General features: G+C 47.0%; 1 protein-coding gene across 14 annotated transcripts in view; it reads left to right on the top strand.

The window, feature by feature from the left end:
• Nucleotides 1–21572, top strand: part of PTPRT (protein tyrosine phosphatase receptor type T) — a 1045273-nt gene that overhangs the window by 335469 nt on the left and 688232 nt on the right. For all 14 annotated transcript variants that reach the window (XM_032838508.1, XM_032838515.1, XM_032838509.1 and 11 more), the window contains 2 exons: nt 3661–3932; nt 15291–15372. In XM_032838508.1, coding sequence (XP_032694399.1) covers nt 3661–3932; nt 15291–15372 — 354 coding nt within the window. The remainder of the gene's footprint in view (nt 1–3660; nt 3933–15290; nt 15373–21572) is intronic.

Genomic DNA, 21572 nt, shown 5'->3' on the forward strand with positions numbered 1-21572 from the left:
GAAAAAAAAAAAAAAAAGAACATTTGGATTTAGTAGACCTGGAGTGGGCCCTGAGATGCTGCATTTCTTCCCGACTCCCAGGTGATGCTGATGCTGCTGGTTCAAAGACGATCCTTTGAGAGACAAGATAACGGAAGGTGGAGGAATGGGGATAGGGGTGAGAAGAGGGAGGTGGCTTTTATGAACCAAGCCTAGAAGTGGCACACTTTCCTACTCAGGCCCCATTGGCTAGAACCCAGTGGCATGGCCCCACCAACCTCTAAGAGGCTGCCACGGAACGTAATCAGTGATGTTCCCCAAACAGCAAAGAGGACCCGTCTGTTCATCAACCTGCAGTTTCTCCAAATGGAGGGTAGATGGAGGGCCAAGCACTGTCTCTCACCAGCTCTGTCTCCAGGGAGATGGAGCATCCTTGGCCAACAGTCACTGGGGAAGCAAGACAGAGAGCAGCCTTAAGCATCTGTGAGTGGCTCTAGGTTATGTGGCTCTGCCTCCCCTGGGAGCTTGCCTCAAAACTGGAGCTGGGATGAAAAGAAGTAGGAGCCTGAGCTGGTGGGAGGGAAACCCTCCCGACTGTGCTGCGGAGTCTAGGCAGCCCGGTGTGGACTGCCAGGAGGACAGGAGCTGAAATGTCCATGGGGCACCATGGGAGTCTGAGTGGAGAGAGCCAGGCACGGCTCGCTTCTCCGGCTGCCTTCTCTTCCCATAGCTGTGCCACACCTCTGCGGCCGGGACAGTCACATTTCTCATGTCTTCCCGGGGAACCTGGAACCCTGTGGAATATAAAGCAGCAGATACAGGCATGCATGCTAGCTCAGTCTTCTTTCTGTACTATTTCCCCCGTGCAGTGGTTCCTTCCTCGCTGCCTCATGGGGGAGGTTGTGATAGCTAAGATACGTCTGACAAGGGGCATCTCTCCACTTACCGCGTGTTTCTGCCAGGCCATGAACAAGGAGACTTGATTCTCTTGGAAACGTGGAGGGGTGGAGGGGGAGCCGCTTTCAGTGGCTCTTAGCCTAGGAGGTGGAAAGTTTTCTGACGGTTGGGATGGTGACAGTCTGGGAGCCTAGGTTCCTATTTCTCTTAGTCCCCTTGCTTCTTGGGGGCTCAGCTGGGGGATGGGCCTACTCAGGGTTCCTCCGTGGCCATCTCTGGAGGATAGCTCTGGCCCTGGGGATCTGGATGGAGTCAGAAGGAGGGAGCCCATGACCATCTCGCTGCTGAGTGTGCCGGTGCAGAGAAGAAAAGGCGAGAAGCCTAATTTGGCCTCAAATCCAAGATACTTTCTCTAATCCAGTTTTGTGAATAATGAAATAGAGGGTTTTGAACTCTCTCTCTCTCCTGTATCTATATTTTTTAAGGTTTTTATTTATTTATTTTTTATTTATTTATGTTTTTTTTGAGAGAGAGAGACAGAGACAGAGACAGAGAGTGGGGTGGGGGGTGGGCACTGGGAGAGAGACTCTGAAGCAGGTTCCATACTGAGTATGGAGCCTGACTCAGGGCTTGATCCCACAACTGAGAGATCACGACCTGAACCAAAATCAAGAGTTGGACGCATAACTGACTGAGCCACCCAGGCACCCCCCTCCCGTGTCTGTCCTTAAATTCGTTCAGAACCCAGGGAGGATGGGCTATGGATGCCTGGTACCTTCTAGAACCTTAGCGAGCAACAGATTGCCCAGCTCTTCTTAGCTGGCCGCTTTAGTCTTCCGGGTATTAGGGTGAATAAATGAGGCTACTTTCTGAAGTGGCTCATCTCAACTGAGGATAAGCAGTCTTAAGGTTTCCTTCCGAATGGAAGATTTTAGTGGTTAAAATAAGATTTCAAAGCAATAGTGTTTTTCTAGGTGAGAATATTCATCCCCAGATCCGCTGAGTTTTATCTACTGTGTTTTATGATGCAGTTTGTTTCCTAGCATCATAGGGCTCTAAGTCACAGAGTTTGGCCCTCACAGTTGACTGTGGAATTTCCTTAGATGTCTCTTCCATCGTTCAGGCTCTGCTGAGCCACCTGTCACGGCAGGGAACTAACTCACTGTGTCTCCAGGCCATTGTTAGAAGGCCCTTTGAATGGAAATAGGTCTCCTGTGGTTTCTTTCCCTGGCAAACAGCCGTGAGCATTTATTCTCCTACTCGTGGGTCTGAGCGTTGATGGTGGACTGGAATGTTGGAGTTGGGCGTGTTGACCGCGTGGCTGTGCTCCGGGCTCTGTGGTGGGGATGGCCTGGTCCTTTAGCACTGGCTGAGCTCCCTTCTCCACCATGCATGTCTCTCCTTGATCCCCAGCTGAAAGGGGCAGCTCGCCGGGGCACGCTCTCCTCATCAAAGGTGGTGGGAGTGCCAGAGGGCAAGCCCAGCTGGGGGTGCACCTGTCACGCCTCTCCTCAGTTCATCCTGTTGACGTCCTGTTGACCAAAGCAAGTGCGGTCCAACATCAAGGGATGGGGACACGCCCTCTGCCTCTTCTGGGAGGCCCAGGACATGGATCTGGGGAAGGTTGAAGAACTAGAAACAGCCATCGAATATGTCAAAGCAACTCCAACAATGCTTGCTTCCTTTCTGTGGGCTGGCAACCTACTTAATGCTTGAAAGACTGTAGTCATGTTTGCTGTAGAGTGATAGTGTAAACGCTGAGTTGAAGAGAATCTGGGGTTCCTCCATCCCTTCCTGGCTGAGTGGCCCAGGGCAAGCCATTCAGTCTTTAAAGAAAATGAAAATCCTCTACCTCCCAGGGTCATTCTGAAGATTAAACTGAATAGTATATTAAAAAGACACCTAGCGTCACACTGGTACTCCTTAAGTGCTTAGTAAGTGTTACTTACCATCCCTTCCAGGCCGACCATCTTCCAGCTGGTTCTCACATTTCGTCAGAGTCTTCCTTACTTACTTGAATATATTCTACTTTTAATATGTCCTCCTGTGATACATAAACTGATGCCCTGTGCTGAATGCAATATTAATGGATAGTTTGCAATTACTCCTCAGTCTGAGTGCAAGGGTCCTCGTGGAATGTGTTGGAACGATACCTCCTTATTACAGAGGATCTGCTTCCGAGACAACCCAAGCCCGCCTGAGCTTGTATGTCACATTTTACCCTTAGAGGCTGCAGTTAGCTGTATTCCTGGGGTTTTGTTCTATGTTTCCTTTAGGATCTGCTGGATAGAACACTTCTTCTGTAAATGTTTATAGACTGTCTACTTTGTAGAAATACTAGTACATGTTGCTGTCCCTTAATTTTTTTAAATATTTTTTTTAAATTTAGAGAGAGAAAAACAAAAAACCACGAGTGGGAGAAGGGCAGAGGAAGAGAGAGAATCCCAAGCCAACTCCGTGCTGAGCAGGCAGCCAGATGTGGGGCTCGACCCTAGGACCCTGAGATTATGACCTGAGCTGAAATCAAGAGTTGAATGCTTAACTGACTGAGCCACCAGGCACCCTGATCTCTTAATTTTTAAACTGCCTGTTGAGCAGGTTTTAGAATTACCCCTCTCTCTTCTTCTGTAACTGGGATGTGGCTTCCTCAGGATCAGTCAGGCCCTCGTAGAGTGACTTGATTTCCAGCCCCCACGTTGATGGATGTGAAGGATGTTGATGGATATCAGAAGGATTTTCTTTCTTTCTTTGTCTCTATTTTCCATCCCCTTTGTGGTTCTCCAGGCTCCTTCATGATGGTGAACAGCTCTGGGAGGGCCTCTGGCCAGAAGGCCCACCTTCTCCTGCCGACCCTGAAGGAGAATGACACCCACTGTATCGATTTCCATTACTACTTCTCCAGCCGCGACAGGTCCAGCCCGGGAGCCTTGAATGTCTATGTGAAGGTGAACGGCGGGCCCCAGGGGAACCCTGTCTGGAACGTCTCTGGGGTCGTCACCGAGGGCTGGGTGAAGGCAGAGCTTGCCATCAGCACCTTCTGGCCACATTTCTACCAGGTATGGTGTTCTTTGGTTTGATTTTTTTTTTTTTTTAAGTGATCCTAAATCTATAGACCTCTTGCCTTACCTAGAGTTTGTTAGTCAAGAAAGGACTTCATTTACTTACTCACCATGCATCTCATGTTCACTGAGCCTCTCCTGGCCAGGCCTGTGGGTGCAGAGATGGTCCAGCATGGCCCTTGCCTCCTTGGAGATCCTGCTCAGGAAGAGGAGACCCATGATAAACACACAGTTACTGTACAGTGGGACACAGCGGGCTCTATAGGATGCTGGGGGAACAGAGGCATTGATGCCTTTTACAAACTAATTGCTTAAAACAGCCTGATGAGTGAAGTACTATTGTTATTCCTATTTTATGGATGAAAAATGTGAGGTTCTGAGAGCTGGGATAACTAGTCAAAAGATCACCACTCCCTCCCAGAGGAAGAGGGTATTTGGGAAAAGGCAATTAGGAAGGCTTCCAGGCAGAGGTGGTAGCTAGGCTAAGTCTTGAAGGATGAATAATTATTGAACAAGGAAGGAAAAGGCATTTGATTTGTCAGGGCTGGTGCATGCCGGGGGCTGGAGGAGCAAGGGAGAGAGTTTTTGCAGAGTTTGGAAGTTCCCGCTTGTTTAAGGCTGAGACACAAAGGAGGTATGCAGGTGGCTCAGCTTGCTGAGGTGAGTAGGTTGTGTGGCTGGCTTTGAATGCCAGGCCACGGAGATGAAGTGTGAGCCCACCTCAAGAGCAGTGCTCCTCAAACCGTTGGGAAAGACCAGTTTTTTCCGTTCAACTCATTGTGGACCAGCACTTTCATGACTGTAGTAAAAATGTCTCAGCAATGCCACCTCATTGCCCTGGCTTCTAAACACGTCTCCCACTTGGCCGCCTTCTCTCCGTGTGGATGGAGAACACACGCCGCACAGGCTGCAGTCAGTCCCTGGAGGGTGCCCAGGGAAGCCCAGCTGTGGGCCCACTTGGCCTGGGACTCTTGAAAGCTTTTCTTTTTTAAAAACCGTTTTATGTATTTACGTACGTTTCATAGAATTTACCCATGTAAGTGTGCAATCCGGTGATTTTTAGTAAATCTACAAAGTTGTGCAGTCAGCACCATCGGCCAGTTTTAGAACATTCTCATCACCCCAGTAAATCCTTTCTGCCTATTTTGCAGTTATTGCCATGCCTACTGTTGAAAGGGTTTAAGTCAGGAGGTGACATAGTCAGACGTGCATTTGGGGGAAATTTCTCTAGAGTCTGCTCTGAGCTTTGTGGCAAGGAAGTGGACCGGAGGCTGGCAAGGTTAGTGGTGGGAACTTCTGAGACATCCTTCAGTTCACCGTCTGTGGACTGTGTTCAACAGGGGGACTGTGCAGGCAGCCACAGATAATATATAAATGAGTGGAAGCATGCAGCTGTGTTCCAATAAAACTTTATTTATAAAAACAAGAGGAGGGCCAGATTTGACCTCCAGGCCATAGTTTGCTGAACCTTGAAGTAAGTAGTAAAACTGAGGTCTAGAGACGGGTACTAAAGTCCAAGAGCACACAGCAGATCATTGGGAAAGCTGAGACCAGAACCCGGATGCCTAATCCCAAGACTCCCCCTCCATATAACTGAATATAAATAAAGTAAGTGTGTCTGTACGTCCATGGATAACCCCAGTGAAGCATAGGGCTCCAGTTAGAAAACCCCTATCTAGGGCAAAAGGATTATAGGATAGGGACACAGGTGCATGTGTTATGAGCAGGAAAAGTGATCCAGAACAGGGACAGTGCCAGTGTTGGCCCTGGTCTTTGAAGGGATACAGAGGGGAAAGAGGACATCTCTTGGGCATCCCCTTTGTCCCAGCTCTGTGGTAACCTTATTGCCTTTCATTGACCTGTGTAGTAACTCCTTGTGTTGGAGAGCAACATGTCTTGAGTTCTAGAATAGGGCATGCCATCGGTAGACTGGAAGTTCCCATAATCCTCCCTAGGTCCTCTGGCACCAAGCTCAGTTTTCTGCTTTTGGGGGAATAAAGCACATTATAAGAATCTACCAATCACTAGCCGTGTAATGTTGGATGTATCCTATCATCATTCTGAATCAGTTCTCTCATTTGTAAAATGGAGAAGGAAATAGGTATGGTGAAGAGTTCTGTGGACTGAAGGAGATAGCATATGTATTAACCAATGTGTCAGGCTGGTGGCGGGCCTCAGCGACTGTTGGAAGAAAGAGGGAAGGAACAGAGGGAAGAACAAGAGAGAGAGGAAGGGGGAAGGATGCCTTCTGTGAAGAAATCCCCACCGTGATTGAGCTGTCCTCTGTAAGTTCTGTATCATTCCCTGTGATGAGCAGCCTCATCTGGGAGAATTTTTGGATTTCTAACTTGTTGGGCCCTCCAGCATCATTCCATTACATTGTATCCTCTGCTCTGAGCCTTGTGGGGAGAAAGCCACTAATGTACTTAAAGTAACAGTTTAGGACAGAAACTTCTCTCTCTGTGTGTCACACACACACACACACACACACACACACACAGCCACTAGTGCATAGTCTGTGGCCACACACCCAGAGGGGCACACACAGGTGCACCTGCACGCTCCAGGAGTCACTACCCATACATACGTCCAGGGGACAGAAGAAGGGACTGTCAGGAGAGTCAAAGACGCTTGCAGAGCGGATTTGAAAATTCATCAGACCCTGGGCTCTGGTCCTGTGTGCATGATTCTGTGGACTAAACACAGTTTCAGTTTTCAGCTGTGCTGGGACGCAGATCCTGATGGCTTATGTATTCATTTATTAAAGTCATATTTCATAGTTCCAAAACTGACTTTTAGTTCTGTAATGAACAGGGAAATTTCATCTCTCCTGTTAGGGTTTCTGTGGCACCAGGGTCTCAGCAGGGCCGGGGATGAATGGCCCCTGACCGTATACCCCCACACCTGCCTCCTCCCGGAAGAGCAGGGCCTTATTAAAACCGCTTAAGCTCTTCTTTACCTCTGGGCCCTCTTGCAGGTGATATTAAGTCTGTTTTATGTTTTTAATGATTCTGAACTGTTCTGTCCCAAGATTTAGGAAAAAACAAGAGGCGTTTTCACTGGTTTGCAGCCACCTGCTTACTCTGTGTTCCAGCACCTGCCTGGATGAAGTTGACCTTTATTTAGTGCTTGTAATTTCTGTGTAGGCCCATGAAATCTAGGGTCTGCCAGGCTTGGATTCCACTGGGCTTGAGGTCCTGTCCCTTTCTCAGGGATGGGGCACTAGCTTCTGGCACTCTGGAGGCTTAGTGACTTCACGTGTAATTTAGGGGGGGGGTGCATCTCACAGAGGGGGCCACTCTCCCACCCTTTACCACCCCCCATCTCCTCTCTTTCACCTCCCCTCTCTGCTGAGCAGCGAGCTCTCTTCATTGTATTCAGGCCTCCTGGGGCTGGGGTTGGGGAGAGGCGCTCTTGATTTCACCCTGAGCAACCCCTCTCCATGGAAATACGTAGTCATCTTCCTAAGAGGGGTGCTGGCGAGCCAACATTTTTCTATCTTTGGAGAAGACGTTTGCAGCCCTTCAGACTTTGGCTGTACAGATTCTCTGCTCAAGGCCTGCAGAAGGTGAGGAAAGAGTACCCACTCCTCTAAACAGTGTCCTGACCTATCCGTTCCTTCCCCCGACATGCACACAAGCTGCTTTTTGGAGAGGTTGAGGGTGACTCATCTCTGAGCCTCTCCTGGGAAATTAATTCCTGACTTCACTCATGCTCATGCCTGGGGAGAGGTTTGTGCCCCTCCATGCAAGCACTAGGAGGTCTCTAAGGTTCTACAGGCTGGGCACTTGTAGCTGATCCTAGGTCCATGTGGTGGCCTTGGGGTTGAAGAATGTCCTGCAGAGCTGGTAGTTTTCCCTGCCTAGGCCTTCTGTCCCATCCCCATCCTGTCAGGGCCCTTACCTCCTTACACTGACATGGAGCATCCCTAGGTGTTGGCATGGTCTACTTCTGCCCTCCCTGCCGCCTGCAAACAGCACTCAAGTAGCCTCTACAATTCTCTACCCACCTTAGTGCCAGCCTCATTGAGAGAGTTCAGTGTTGGGGGGACCTGCCTCAGCAGGTGAGTCCAAGTAGGCCTTCTTCCTTTCCTTTCCCTTCTGGCCCTATTTCTGATACATCCACTCTTGTGTCTCTGTTGTGGATGCATCACTCCCCAGGCATCGAGGGCTCTATCTTATGGCAGCTTGCATGATTTTTATTTAAAAAAAAAAAAAAAATTCTAGTTCTGGAGTGGCACGCCCAAGACAAGGCCCTCTTGGCTCCTGCGTGCATTGTGAGCATTTTGCTGTGAGTGATCTGGCAGTGATGGGGAGGACTTGCCCCAGTTCTGTCCCGGGAAGTACTATATTCTCAGCTGTATCCCCAGCCTGCCCTGTGGTAGAAATATCCCCTTAGTTCTAGGATCTTAGGAGTCTGGAGAGTTCATCAAGGAATTCATGGGCTGCCATGGTCTTTTTCTCTGTGCTTCTGTTCTTACTTCCCATCACCTTTCCCATCTCCCTTGGTTCCTGCAAGCACATGTGGCTCTTTATTTCCATGTAACCCCATGTGGACCCGAAGTCTAGCCTGGGCCAGTTTCTGACAGTTGGGACTCCTATCAAAGACTGTGTTAAGTGTAGGAATTTCAGTGGAAGCTTGAGGGGGAGACTAGATTGGATGGTTATGTTGGGTGGTCCATTAGCTTCTTCCTTTCCCGAGACCTAGCATCATTCCCTGGGATTCCTCCTCTTACTGTCCATCCCTCTCTCCAGACTAAGAACAACAATAATAGTAATATTTATCAATATCTTACCATGTATATTGCAAACCCTTTACAGTTCTTTCCCTTGTTTCTTATGGAATATGTTTCTCCCATGTTTGAGAAACCCAAGTCTAACCTACCCTGATGCTACACACACACACACACACACACACACACACACTCAAGAGGAATTCTGATAAGTGGAAGATTCCCTATCTCATTCTAGAATTGTTATTTCTGCAGAGGAAGGGAGAGAGAACAGTGAACAAATATGTTTTCCTCTCACCCATCCTCCCATGACCAGCCTTGCGTTCATTAATGGAAACCTTGTTAATAATTACGATACGGGTTAGACACAGGGTCATGATTGCGAGAAACAGTCTGAATGTTAGCAGAGTTTAAGTTGTACTTTGATTAACTGGAAAAAAAAAATAGAATTCTGCTTGACCAAGTGTTTTGGTTAAATGAGAAATGGACTGCTTTCCACTGAAGCCCAGTAATGGGTATGGCTATGCACTCTGAGCTGGGAGCCCTGGCCCTCAGCTCTCAGTCTACCTCTGGCTCTGCCTTTGAGCTTTGGTAACACAGCTGGCCCCATGTTTTAGGACTTTTGAGAGACTGGATCAAGACCGTGAAATAAATGGTAAATATTGCCAACCTTTATTATTGTGGTTATAGTTCAGCTTTTATTATTTTTATTATCGTTCAGCCTCAGCTGATGAGGTGTCCTTTCTGATCAATACCAGTCCCTCACTGCAGTCCTAACCCCAGTTCACGCCTCCTTCTAGAAGCTTGTTTCACTGATCCCCTCACCCCCTTGTGTGCTATCCTATTTCCTTGATTCATTTCTCTCTACCTAAAATCATGCTTCAGTCTCTACCATCCCACCCAGAATCCTCTGTTGTGCTTTTAGCACTTGACCTTGGGCCCTAGCTCTCTTCTCTGAACTACCTACTCTGTCTTCCATGGTGACCTCATCCAGTTCTTCAGCTCGGAATGACATTTAGATGCCAAAGCTACCGTATTTGTAATTCTGGTCCTAAATCACCTGTGAGCTCCAGAAGCAGAAAGCCAGGGTCCCACTCAGCATATCCATTAAGATGTTTACTTGGCATCTCAAGCTTAGCATGGCCAAAAAGAAAACCTGATGTTGTCCTGCCTCTGTGCCCATCACACACATTCATTATGTCATCTTCCCATGTCAGTAAATGACACCAGACTCCACCTAGAGGCTCAAGCCCCAAGTTGAAGAGTCCTCACTGAGTCTTCTCTTTCCTTCACTTCTCCCCTCTTGCTCCAACAGCAATTATGTCATCTCTACCTCCAAAATACCTCTCCAGCCATTAACGTCTTTGCTGACCACCACCTTCATTAGAGCCATCCTTATTCTTTCAATTGGATGACTACACTTTCCGCAGCACAGCCAGGAGGATCTTTGTAGAATGCAGATTAGATTATGTCACATCCCAGCTTCAGAACTTTTGGTGACTTAGAGGAAAATTCAGGCTCCCTGCCATGTCTTGTAAGACTCCACTTCGTCTGACCCCCCCGGCTAATGCTCAGCCTCACCTTGTGCCTCTCTAGCTTACTCACTGTATCCCAGCCACATCAGTCTCATTCCTGTGCTCCAAGATCATCCCCAACTCTTTCCTGCCTCATGACCTTAGCCTTTACCCTGACACTTTTCTTAACAGGTCACTTTTGTCCTGGTCTCATCTTAAGTATCACCTCCTAGAGTTCTTTCCTGACCACTCTGAGTAGACCCTCTTCCCCTTAGTTAATCACAATATTCTATTTATTTCTTTCATAACACCAATTACAAAATGAGTTTAATTTTATATATTTATTTAATTTCCATTTCCATTTGCTAGAGTGTGAAGTTCATCAGAGTTAGGACCTTTAATCGTCTCATTCACTTTTATAGCCCTAACATGTGTCCCAGTTTTGGGTACAGAGGAGGGTCTCTGTAAATGATGAATGAAGGGATGAATGAAGACACTCTTTCTGTTCCCGGTGGGTTTAGAGTTTAGGGAGTGAAATGATTTGGGAACAAGCAATTACAGTATGGTGTGATAGGCTGATAGGTGCTATAGTGGAATGAATTGTGCCATGGTATATGACATAGTGATAATACAGCATGAAGAAAGATACAAAAATGTAATGCACCATAAAGCAATTAATTTTTTTTTTGCAAATGTAAGGTAGCTTATTCTTTTGCAGAAAATTTAAAAAACCTAGAAAAGTACAAAGAAAATACTCATCTGCCTTAATCTTCCTGGTATCATTTAAAAGATACATTCATAGATTGTTACCACTCCTACTTTATCTTTTGTGAATTATCTGTTGAAGTCACTTGTTAGCTTTTCTTTTGGGGGATTTATTTTGTTGATTCTTCAGAATTCTTGACACAAAACAGGTTATTTATCTTTTAGCCAACCTAGATGTTACAAATACTGTTCTCAACTTGCCATTTGGCTTTTAATTTTGTTTCAGACTTCTGTTAACATACAAAACATACTTTGAAATCATAGTTATTATGGAAGGCATTACATATTTAAGAAATACATTTCAATTTTAAGAAATTGAGTTTTAAGCTTTTGTCATTAAATTTTCACCTTAGAAAACGTAGAAAATACATAGGCCCAGACCTATACAGTTTGTTCTTTGAGAGACTTTTTGAAGTTAATCTTTAACCTATAGTCTGACATTTGAGTTAAATAATATGTGTTTAGTAAAGGCATTTTTATTCATCTTATTATTTGTCATCTTATTATTCATATATTCATAAGATACAAGCACATACTTCTAATTCTTTTTTTCTATTTGGCCCGAGTCTAAGACATGAGTTAAAGTTTTTCCAAATTTTGTTTTTACTCCTCTTCATTTTCTCTTTTTAAATCTATTAACTCATGCATTTAAAGAATAACATTTTAATCCACTTAATGTTTTTTTTTCCAGTTTAAATTATACTTTGACACTTTTACATTATTTTTACAACAACCGTTTTCTGTCTATTTGCATTTTTCCATTATGCATTTGTTCAACTTGTTACTTTTAAGTTAACTGGATCATTTTATCTTGTAGTGTAGAATTAGATTTTGTTTATTTAGACAGTCTGAGACCTTTTCTCTATTTTAATCCATTTATATTTATTGTCACAACAGAAATGTTTTTTCTTTTGTCATTTTTTATTACACAGTTTGAATGCTTTCTTGTTTTTAAATGTGTTTTCTGTGTTCTATTTTATTTTTTCCCCTATGGCCTTTGCTTTTGTTTTTCTTTCAGTTATTGAAAATGTAAGTAGATACTTAATTTTTTTATAGTAAGGTCTTTGGTTGACTTACTTCTTTGCAGGCTATAGCATTTATCCTTTTTTTATCCTTTATTTCTGCTGACTTTCCCCCACTCCCTACACATTTTTGTTTCTGTGTCTCTGAAGGACCCTGTTACCTTAGTAAACCCGTCTTCCAGGGTGGTTATTATACTAGAGTCGGTTGCTGTATGTTTGGTGTAACCATCATTCCCAAGTAATTTTACACAATCCTCAGGCAGCCATGTGTGGCCTTAATGATAGATCTTACCACCCAAGTATGTGCCTCTTGGCAACCATCACCACCCTCTCTACCAGGTCCCTGCTCTCTCATTATAGCTGTTTGAGCTCTGGGCCCCACTGAGAACAGTGGCCTCTAAATCCATTAACCTGGAGTGACCACATGGGCCACAAAAAGTTTCCATTTGAAGGTTTTCCTCTTGGTCTCATCATCCGTCTTACATTCTGTCCACAGGCTTGAAGTGAGGAGTGAAAGATAGGAGAGAGAAGGGTCCATTGTATAGGCTGGCAGGGTTAGTTAGAGATGAAGAGCAATGGAGATTTGAACCAGAGCTGTTGGACTGGAATTGAACTGGCTTTGACTTACAAAGTAGTTGCTTCATATGGTTCAACTTAATAGCAAAAAATGGAAAGACATGGCCAGATTTAGAAATACTAAGAAGCAAAAAGAAAATGAGAAGCAAGGCAGAAGGAGAAGCCCCAGTAGATGCCCACATCACAGTCTTCAGTGACTGGACAGGTCATAGGGTAACCCACTGAGGCCCATATTTAAGAAGGACAATGGGGCTGTAGGGGAGACAACTTGATAGGGACGCTGTTTAGATCTGTTGCATACAGCTTGTGTTTGAGGCATCTGTGTATAATATCGGCATGAAATGCAGATCTCTTAGTTGGGTGAGACTACTGTTCATTGAGAATTATGGAGTAGCGCTGGACTTGGGGATTGCCAGTGAACTGCCAGTCATTGGAGGAAGAGTGTGCTCAGTAAAAACATGAATAGAGGAACCTCACATTTGAGGGGTAAATTTAGGAGGACAAGTGCTTACAAAGAAACCTATGGTAGTATAGTCTCAGATCTGTGAGAAAAACCATAAGAGTGAAGTGTCACTTGAGCCTAAACAAGAGTGATCCAGAAAGGGAGAAGCTACAAACATTGATAATTAATAGAAAAATGGTCAAGTATTAATAATAATTATTAGCAAACATTGAAGATCTACCATGTGCCATATGTTGTTCCAAATAGGTATTAACTCTAATCTGAAAAATTATCCAAGGAAGTGGACACTGTAATTATAGATGAGGAAACTGAGGCACAGAGCAGTAGATAACTTGCCCAGAGTCACATGGTAGTGAGTGGTGTAGCCAGGACCGGAACCCAGGCATTCTGATCCACAGCCCAACCACAACACTGTCTTCTTTCTTAAGGATTGAAAACTATCTGTTGGATTTAGCAACTATGCACTTATTGGTATTTGCCATGAAAGCAGTTCTGGGGGAAGTGTTGGGGACAAAGTCCAGATGATAGTGGTGGGGGCAGGCGGGGGGGTGGTGGGGAGTTTTGCAATGGGAAGTAAGGGAGTGTTGAGAGTGAGTGTAGATAAAACCGTTGAGAATACCACATGTGATTGAAACACAGCTAGACTGTGCCAGAGCAGAACCTGCCACCCAAGTGTAGTTTTTAAAGAATAAGAGAAGCCCCAGCATTTACAGGTGCCAAAATCAAGGATAAAAGAGTTCAGAGACACAGGTAAAGAGACAGAACCAGGAAGGACCAAGAAGCTGGAACATGCAGCAGAGGTGGGAAGGGTTGAGCATGGGCATGCCTTGAGGAGAGGAGGCAATGGTTGGTGTTTGGTAATCCGAGGTGTCCTCTAACCTCGGATGATGGGCAAGAATTAGAACTCAGCCCATCTCCTGTCCCTTTACCTGTTGAAGATGTGCTGTGGGTGTCTGCTGGGACTGGGTGGGTGATGTTGAAGCGGAGTATTTGTGTGAGGCATGGAAGTGGAGAAGGCAGGTTTGCAATAGACTTGTCAATGTTGGAACGAGGGGGTGAAAGAATTGGGGCTTTGAGATCAATGGGAATGGTTAGCCAACATGGCGGGGCCACCCTGGGCTTGCTGAGAATACAGGAGGTGTAGGCCATCACGTAGACTCTGGGAAGCATGAGATCCAGGGTATGACATGAGCAGCGGGAACAGGTTTAAAAGGAGTGAGGGGCCGGAGGCTGTGTCAGAATACCCGTGGATGAAACTTCTGGTTTCTGGAGTGGATAAGGATGCGGATGTGGCTAAAGCTGGTTGGGAGATAAAGACCATGGGATTAGGGAGGTCAAGGGCATTGGTCAAGGTGTCTATACAGGTAGTCACATGTCATAGGCAAAGTTAGACAGTGGGTGGCAAGGAAAGCTGTTAACTGAGTTTTAAAAGCTATACTGAATTACACTGCTTGGGTGAGAGTCAGAATGGAGAATTCAAAGGACTTGTTGCCTTTGGATTCCTGGATACCAACATTTGTGCCTGGGGCTTATCTTCAAGAGGTGTTATTAAGAAATTCAGGTGGGAGAGAGAGACAAACCAAGAAATAGACTCTTAACTACAGAGAACGAACTGTTGGGGGTAGGAGGGAATGGGACCAGAGCAGAGAGGGGGCTTGCGGGGACACGAGACAAATAGGGGCTGGGGGTCGAGGAGTGACCTTGCTGTGATGAGCATTGGGTGTGGTGTGGAAGTATTGAATCCCTAGGTTGTACATCTGAAACTACTATAACCCTGAATGTTAACTGTATTAGAATTAAAATTAAAGAAATTCAGATGGACTATATTCCTGGGGGTTGTAGAATCAAATCAGGGTAAACCCTTCTCAGCTTATGGTAGCTTCCAAGGTAAGCTCCTCTGTCCCACGTCATAAGAAATTTGGGGTATTAGGAAGGAATTCTCCTCTGTGCTACACTTGAAACAACAATGAAAAAGGTGCAGATCGGGGTTTCAGGCCATGTTTGGGTTGTTTTTCTGCATTCAAGTGTTATTTCTGAAATCCATTAAAAATGTTCCATGTGGCTGACTCTTGTTTTGCTGGGCATTAGATTTGTGGCCTTTTTTTTTTTTTAACTTTGTTTTGAAAATCCGAGTCCATTGCCAGCGTAGCTACAAGGCTGATAGAAGACCTCTCTGGGAGGTTCTGGTGGGAAGCTGAAACACAGAGGGCTTGGGGGCTGGGCAGCTTCCTGTGATGCCTACAACCACTTCTGTGAAATTGACTCCCACCCTGTGTGTTACAGGTGATATTTGAATCCGTCTCTCTGAAGGGTCATCCGGGGTACATCGCGGTGGACGAGATCCGGGTCCTTGCGCATCCATGCAGTAAGTCTCTTTCCTCCTCCTCACTCAGCCTCGCTCCATGCTAGACCGGGGAGCTTGGAGCCTGCAGTCAGCTTACAACCATCTCTGGCTCGCTCGCTTGCTCTCTCTCTCTCTTTTTTAATCCTTCAGAAATGCTTACATACTCAATGCAATCAGTCCTGAATAAATTCGTAATTTCACTGGCCTGTTCAACAGGCAGCACCTCCAGGAATTTGCAGAGAGTGGCAAAACGTCTTCGTTTGAATCTCTCTCCGTCATTAAGGGAGTCTGAAGTCCTGATTGTTTATTAGTGGGATTCAGACCACTGAAGTGGAAGAATTAGAGGGCTTTGGATAGAATCTTGTGCAATTGTCTTAAAAAAAGAACACCACCAAAACACGGAGCAAATTAGTACACTGTTCACTCACAGGGAAAAGTACCCCAAAGCTATTAATTCTTTAAAAGTAATTTTAAATACACTCATCAGCCCTGCGTAGGCGTCAAGAGAGATTTCTCATAGCGGTTAGTACTTACGGTTCAGGGTCAAGAGTCCTAGAAGCCATACTGCTCCTTTGTGCCCATCCAGTCTCTCTCTTGAAGTTCTCTGTCTTTGCTGTGTTTAGTCTCAGATGCGTCAACATGTTTGTGCAAGGACGTCTGGTTCACAGTTTCACGAAATCCCAGAGGGGCATTGGATGGCATCTTATCTAGTGACATTTGGTTGGGGGGGACTATAGTCAAAGGGATATATGCATGGGGACGATGGCAGCCCAGGGCTAGCTGGGTTTCCAGAACCCTTATTTATGAGAATTCTGCATATTGGAGAGTCCCATTAATTTCTTGGCAGCCAGGAGGTTCTGGGTAACTCCTGGGGGGTTTGCCCTACTCCCTCCTTGTAGCCATGAGTCATGCTATTGTCTGCGTGCTGTTTGCTGATTCTGCAAGAAGTGCTATGCCCCTTGTGGTTAGAGGCCTTCCAGTCCTTTCATTTGGGGGCTCTTCTCATATCAGCCCCACCCGTGTTGCTTTAACTGAAATGACTCTACTTCCGCTACAATGAATTTGTTAGAACCTTGAACATCACTTCCTTCCCCGGCACTAGAATGCCATCGTTTGACTCGTTGCTTAGAGCACCTCTCTGGAGGAATTTGGGACAAGTTCCAAGGGGTTTGGCAAGACAGTGTTTGGGATCATTGTGTTTTGTGTCTGTGCATGGGAACCCTTCTTCCCAGAAAACCGGCCAGCTTCTCAGGAATGCTGAGATCCTACCAGAATCTTCATTGCTCTGGTGTAAGGTTCCTGACCTCTGGGTTACTTGCTGAATCTTTGGGATTTCCTTAGGTGGATCTGTCCATGTAGTCATGCCTGCTGAACCAGACCTCATGTGAAGAGGTTCCCAGAAATCCGTCCCCGGCCATGCAGTGGGAATTTTCACCTCTTTCATAAGGCTCAGGCTGATTCTGGTTCCTTGCTCCAGTCTCAGCTCTGCCTTAACTCCAAGCACTATTGCCCTAACTCCATGCACCATTTATGTAGCAGAAATGCAGGTAACACCACCCACCTGGGTAAAGCTGTCCCCTTCCCTGGCCTTCTGGGAATCAGGATCAGCTGCCTGTTAAAGAATGATCTCTGATCTCAGCCTGCACAAATGCATGAGGTCATGTTTGTCCTCTTCGTGGTCTGCTTAACTCCACATGCTCAGCTCTGCCCAACTTCCAGTTTTGAGGTCGTCTCCGGGAGGTGGGGTTCAGCTTCCCTAGGCCCTACACCCATCCCATCCTCGCCAGGGATGCTCCCCTCAGCAGCACCCACCTGCAGCCCTGCTTCTTACCGTCTGTTTGGTTTGCTCTTGTAAGTGATTTTTGACCCTTCCCAGGGGAATCTGGCCCGGCTCTCTTGTCTGGGATCCCAGATCTCTCCACTCAGAGTGGAATTTTCACCTCTGTCCAGAGGCCCAACCCTGATACCTGTCCCCTCTTCCAACCTCAGCTCCACCTTAACTCTAAGCACTGGTTTGCCATGGAAGCCAAATACTTCCTTCTCTTGGAGAAGTCTGTACGGGAAAGGGTTCCCCGGAGGGTGTTTGGATGCCTTTCCACCCCAAAGCCTCATGCTCCCCTCCACCCCAACTTGGAATCCGCCCCTCCTCACTGGGGCGGCTCCTGAATTTAGGATTCTCCTCGCAGCCTTGCAGTCTGCCTGCTGGAGAGTGCAGAAGGCATGGTTATGGCCGAGAGCCGGTTCGCCAGCAAATGGTCCGTAGGGTACAACTCAGAAGGACGTGACTCTGGCTGCGTTCGTGGGTAATGGGGGCACAACGTCGAGCGTACCCTCGATGCTTGGGCAGCTTGGGCTTAAACTTCCCAGAAAGCAGAACATGAGGACCCGTCATAGTGGCTGGGATTGGAACAATTCCATTGAACAATACGTACAAATCCTGGCAGTACATGTCGTCCGAGGGAGTCTGTCCACGCGGCTCCTGAGTCACGGGGAGGGGAGGGGGGCTTTGCCAAGCCCTCCTTGTCCAGTTGGGCACTCCGTGCACATCCGCTCCAGCTCTTTGTTCCTACTGTCTTTCAACAAGTAAATCATGGTGCGTAAGCTCTGTGTCAGGAACTGGTGCTGGACATGGGGTAGGGCGAATTGGTTGCCGAACTGGTTAGATCCTTGTCTCTATGGTGTTAACTTAGCGGAGCGGCAGGGGGAGGAAAGCCACTCAATAAGTAATATTAAGTAGTAACATACAATTTCAGATGGTGATATCACAGTGGAGAGAATAAATATGAGTGGCTGGGGTCGGGTAGTGCTCCTTAGGCAGAGAGGGCAGGGGAGAGGTCTGGGCACCTGTGGTCTGAGCTGACACCTGAGTCCCTTATGCGCAGATCTAGGGAGGGGGACAGGCCAGGCAGAGGAAACAGCAGGTGCAAAGGCCCTGCCATGGGAATTTACCAGTGTCGCGTAAGTAGCCAGAGTGTAGGGGGCACAGGGCAAAAGGACCCGAGTGAAAACTGGGGAGGGAGGCTGAGGCTGGAGGACACAGGGGCTGAGTGCCTTGATGAGGTTAGACTTTAATGGAAGCACAGGGAGGCACCCCTGGAGGAACTTGGCCTAGGATTGATTTGACCTAGTTTAAGTGTTTAGAAACCACTGTGGCTGCTCTGCAGAGAATGAGTTGAAGGGGAACAGAGGAGCCAGGACACTGGTCAGGAAGGACGTTCTGGAGCCATGGAAGAGGTAGGTGGTGGTGGCCTGGACCCGGCTGGTGGAGAGACGTCCGTTCATCGTTCTGCATGTGTTTCCTGAGCGTGTACTCCAGGACAGGCACGATTCTGAGCTTCTGGGAGTAAGACACATTCATTCTCTGTCCTTATAGGCTTCCATTGAGGTGGAAGATACTGGAAATGAAACAGGTAATTATATGGTATATAACAGAGGGTAAATTAGTTTGCTAAGGCTGCCATACAAAATACTATAGGCTGGCTGGGCTGAAACAGCAGAAATTTATTTGCCCACAGTTCTATAGGTAGAATTCGAGGGTGAAGAGGGCATGGTTGGTTTTTACTGAGGCCTCTGTCCTTTGCTTGTGGGTGGCTGCCTTCTTGCTCTGTCCTCCCATGGGCTTTGCTCTGTGCTCCTCATAGGTCTCTGTACATGTGCTCCTGAAATGTCTCTGTGTGTCCAAATCTTCTTCTCCCGACACCAGGTAGAGTGGATTGAGGTCCACCTAAAAGCCCTATCTCCAAATACAGTTGCACTCTGCAGTGTTGATCAGTAGGGCTTTAATATATGAATATTTTGGGGGCGGGGACACAGTGTACCCCATAGCAGATGGTCAGCAGTGCTGTGCAGAAACAAAGCACAGAGATGGAGAGCGGTGGGCAGATGAGAGAGAGATTTAGGACGTAGAGTCACCTGGTCCTATTTGATGGATGAGTTTTCGGAGTTAGAGGTGTCAAAAACAGCACTCCCTTGGATTTTTGGCTCGGGCCCCTGGCAGGTTGTGGGCGGGGCTGGTGTATGTCTCTGGAGCCTGAGTGATGCCCTCCAGCGGGCCGACTGTGCGTGCATCCTGGGGCACTCGGGGAACGTGAGTCGTGCACGCTGCTAGGGGTTTCCGTGCTGTCCTCTGCAGTGACAGTACCTTTTGCCCTCCAAAGCCTTCATATGAATGCATTTATGACTTCACTCATGGGTGTTAAAAATTTAACTATGTGGAGAAACATGCATTCTCCCCAGGCTTTGTAGTTCTCCACTTCCGTCCTCCAAAACATTTTTCCTATTAACATCACGTCAGCACTTATCAATAAGCGATTGCACTGAATATTTCAGAAGTTGCAGGGCCGGTGGGGAGGGGGCAGTTAGTGCCTGATCTGCAGCTGTATTCTCCGTTGGTTTGGGCTGAAGTTTTGACCTCTCATGATTGCCTTGCAGCTTCCAAAACACCGACCGACAGACAGGCGTAATACTCAAAGGAAATTATTTTCTCTTACAAACCGAATGCTCTCGTCTGTATTTTATAGCACATTTAACATTTTTGTGAGATTCTAAAAGTATTTGAGCCATAGTCGCCCCTCCGCTGTCATTCTCCGTGTCAGCTGTGAGCAGGGACACCGCAGCTAGAATCACACACGAGAAAGGTCGGCATGATTTTCCACCCGGTCTCCCAAGTTTCTAGCTCCCAAGCTGACTTGTAGAATTTTTTAAACCTTTTTTCTTTTTCCCCCATCACAACCTTGCAGGGCCATGTCCCCGAGCCCACTGAGTGTCTCCAGCACGTTTCTAATGTGGGTACTGTGCTTTCTCCTCAACTGCATGGCTTCCTACTGAGCGCTGAAGGTTTAAAGAGCGAGATAAAGGGCACAATATTGTGTCTTCAGATGCAACATTGATATCGGCAGGAGTTTAAATGTCACCAGCATCAAGGCATTTTGCCCCAAATGCACAGCCGGTTTGCCGTTAGCCCCATTCAGCGGGATCCCACTTTGGAGGTGCTGGGTCTCCGTGAGGAGTGAAGGTGGTTTGTTTAGAAGCACAAGTTAGAGGCCGGGCTGGGCCCCAGAGTCAGCTGTGTTTGGCCTCAGGTTGGCAAGTGGAAGCTGGTGGTATAAATTTTTTCCCCGAGCTGTAGGTGCCGGAGGAAAACCATAGGTGAGAGAACAGAGGGCTCAGAGGTGGACTTGAGTGTGTGTGTGTGTGTTAGAGAGGGTCAGAGAGGCCAGGAGCTCAGAGAAGTGGCCTCAACAGGTCGCCAACACAAGGAGGCTCCGCAGTTGTGTCCTGAGGTGGGGATGAGGCCAGGGCTCCAAGAGCAGACCCAAGAGTAAGGGCATACAGAGGGCTGGGCAGGACGAGGGTGTTCTCGGTAAGTTCTTATGTTGGGAACCTTGAACTAGGGCTAGCAGTCGTGTGATCCCCAGCGTGCTGCCTGCAGGGGTGGGGGGCATCCCTGGATTTATGGAGCCAGACAAGGCAGGACCCGCCAGTGGGAATTGTTCTTAGATGACTTTATAGGAGCTAACAGAGACCGCACGTGAGAAGAGCTTGGCTGCAGATGTGTTTGGTTAAGCCTCCATGGCGTTGTAAAGGAATTTAGTCAAGACTTCAGAATGAGAGATTTCACATAAAATTGGATTTCTTACTTGGGTTGAAAAATTGGACGATGGGCTGCCCTGAGCAAAGTACTCTGGAGTGGCCTTCTCTGCTGGATCTGAGTAACAGCTGCCCCTTTCAAGGGGCCATGGGGTCTCTATCCATTTCTCCTCAGGCCCTACCACCCCTCAGTGCCACCTCAATGCTGAGGCTGGTGTCAGATGCCAGTTGTCACTGTGCGTGCAGTTTTGCTGTTCTCTCTCTTTTTTTTTTAAGATTTTATTTATTTATTTGCCAGAGATCACAAGTAGGCAGAGAGTCAGGCAGAGAGAAAGAGCAGGAAGCAGGCTCCCTGCTGAGCAGAGAGCCCGACGTGGGGCTCGATCCCGGGACCCTGAGATCATGACCTGAGCCAAAGGCAGAGGCTTCACCCACTGAGCCACCCAGATGCCCCGAAATCTCTATTTCATGCAAATCTATGTCAAAAGTGGGAATGTGAATGATGGAGCAAGGAGGTGGGGTTTTGTTTTTGTTTTGTTCTCTAACTGAGCTACTTTATTCATTTATAAAAATGGCTCCTGTGGGTGCACGGGTTCAGCCTCGCTGCTGTAAACAGTCCACGTTTCACCAGA

Source organism: Lontra canadensis, unplaced genomic scaffold, assembly GCF_010015895.1.
Source record: "Lontra canadensis isolate GAN:19392208 unplaced genomic scaffold, GSC_riverotter_1.0 scaffold105, whole genome shotgun sequence".
NCBI lineage: Eukaryota > Metazoa > Chordata > Mammalia > Carnivora > Mustelidae > Lontra > Lontra canadensis.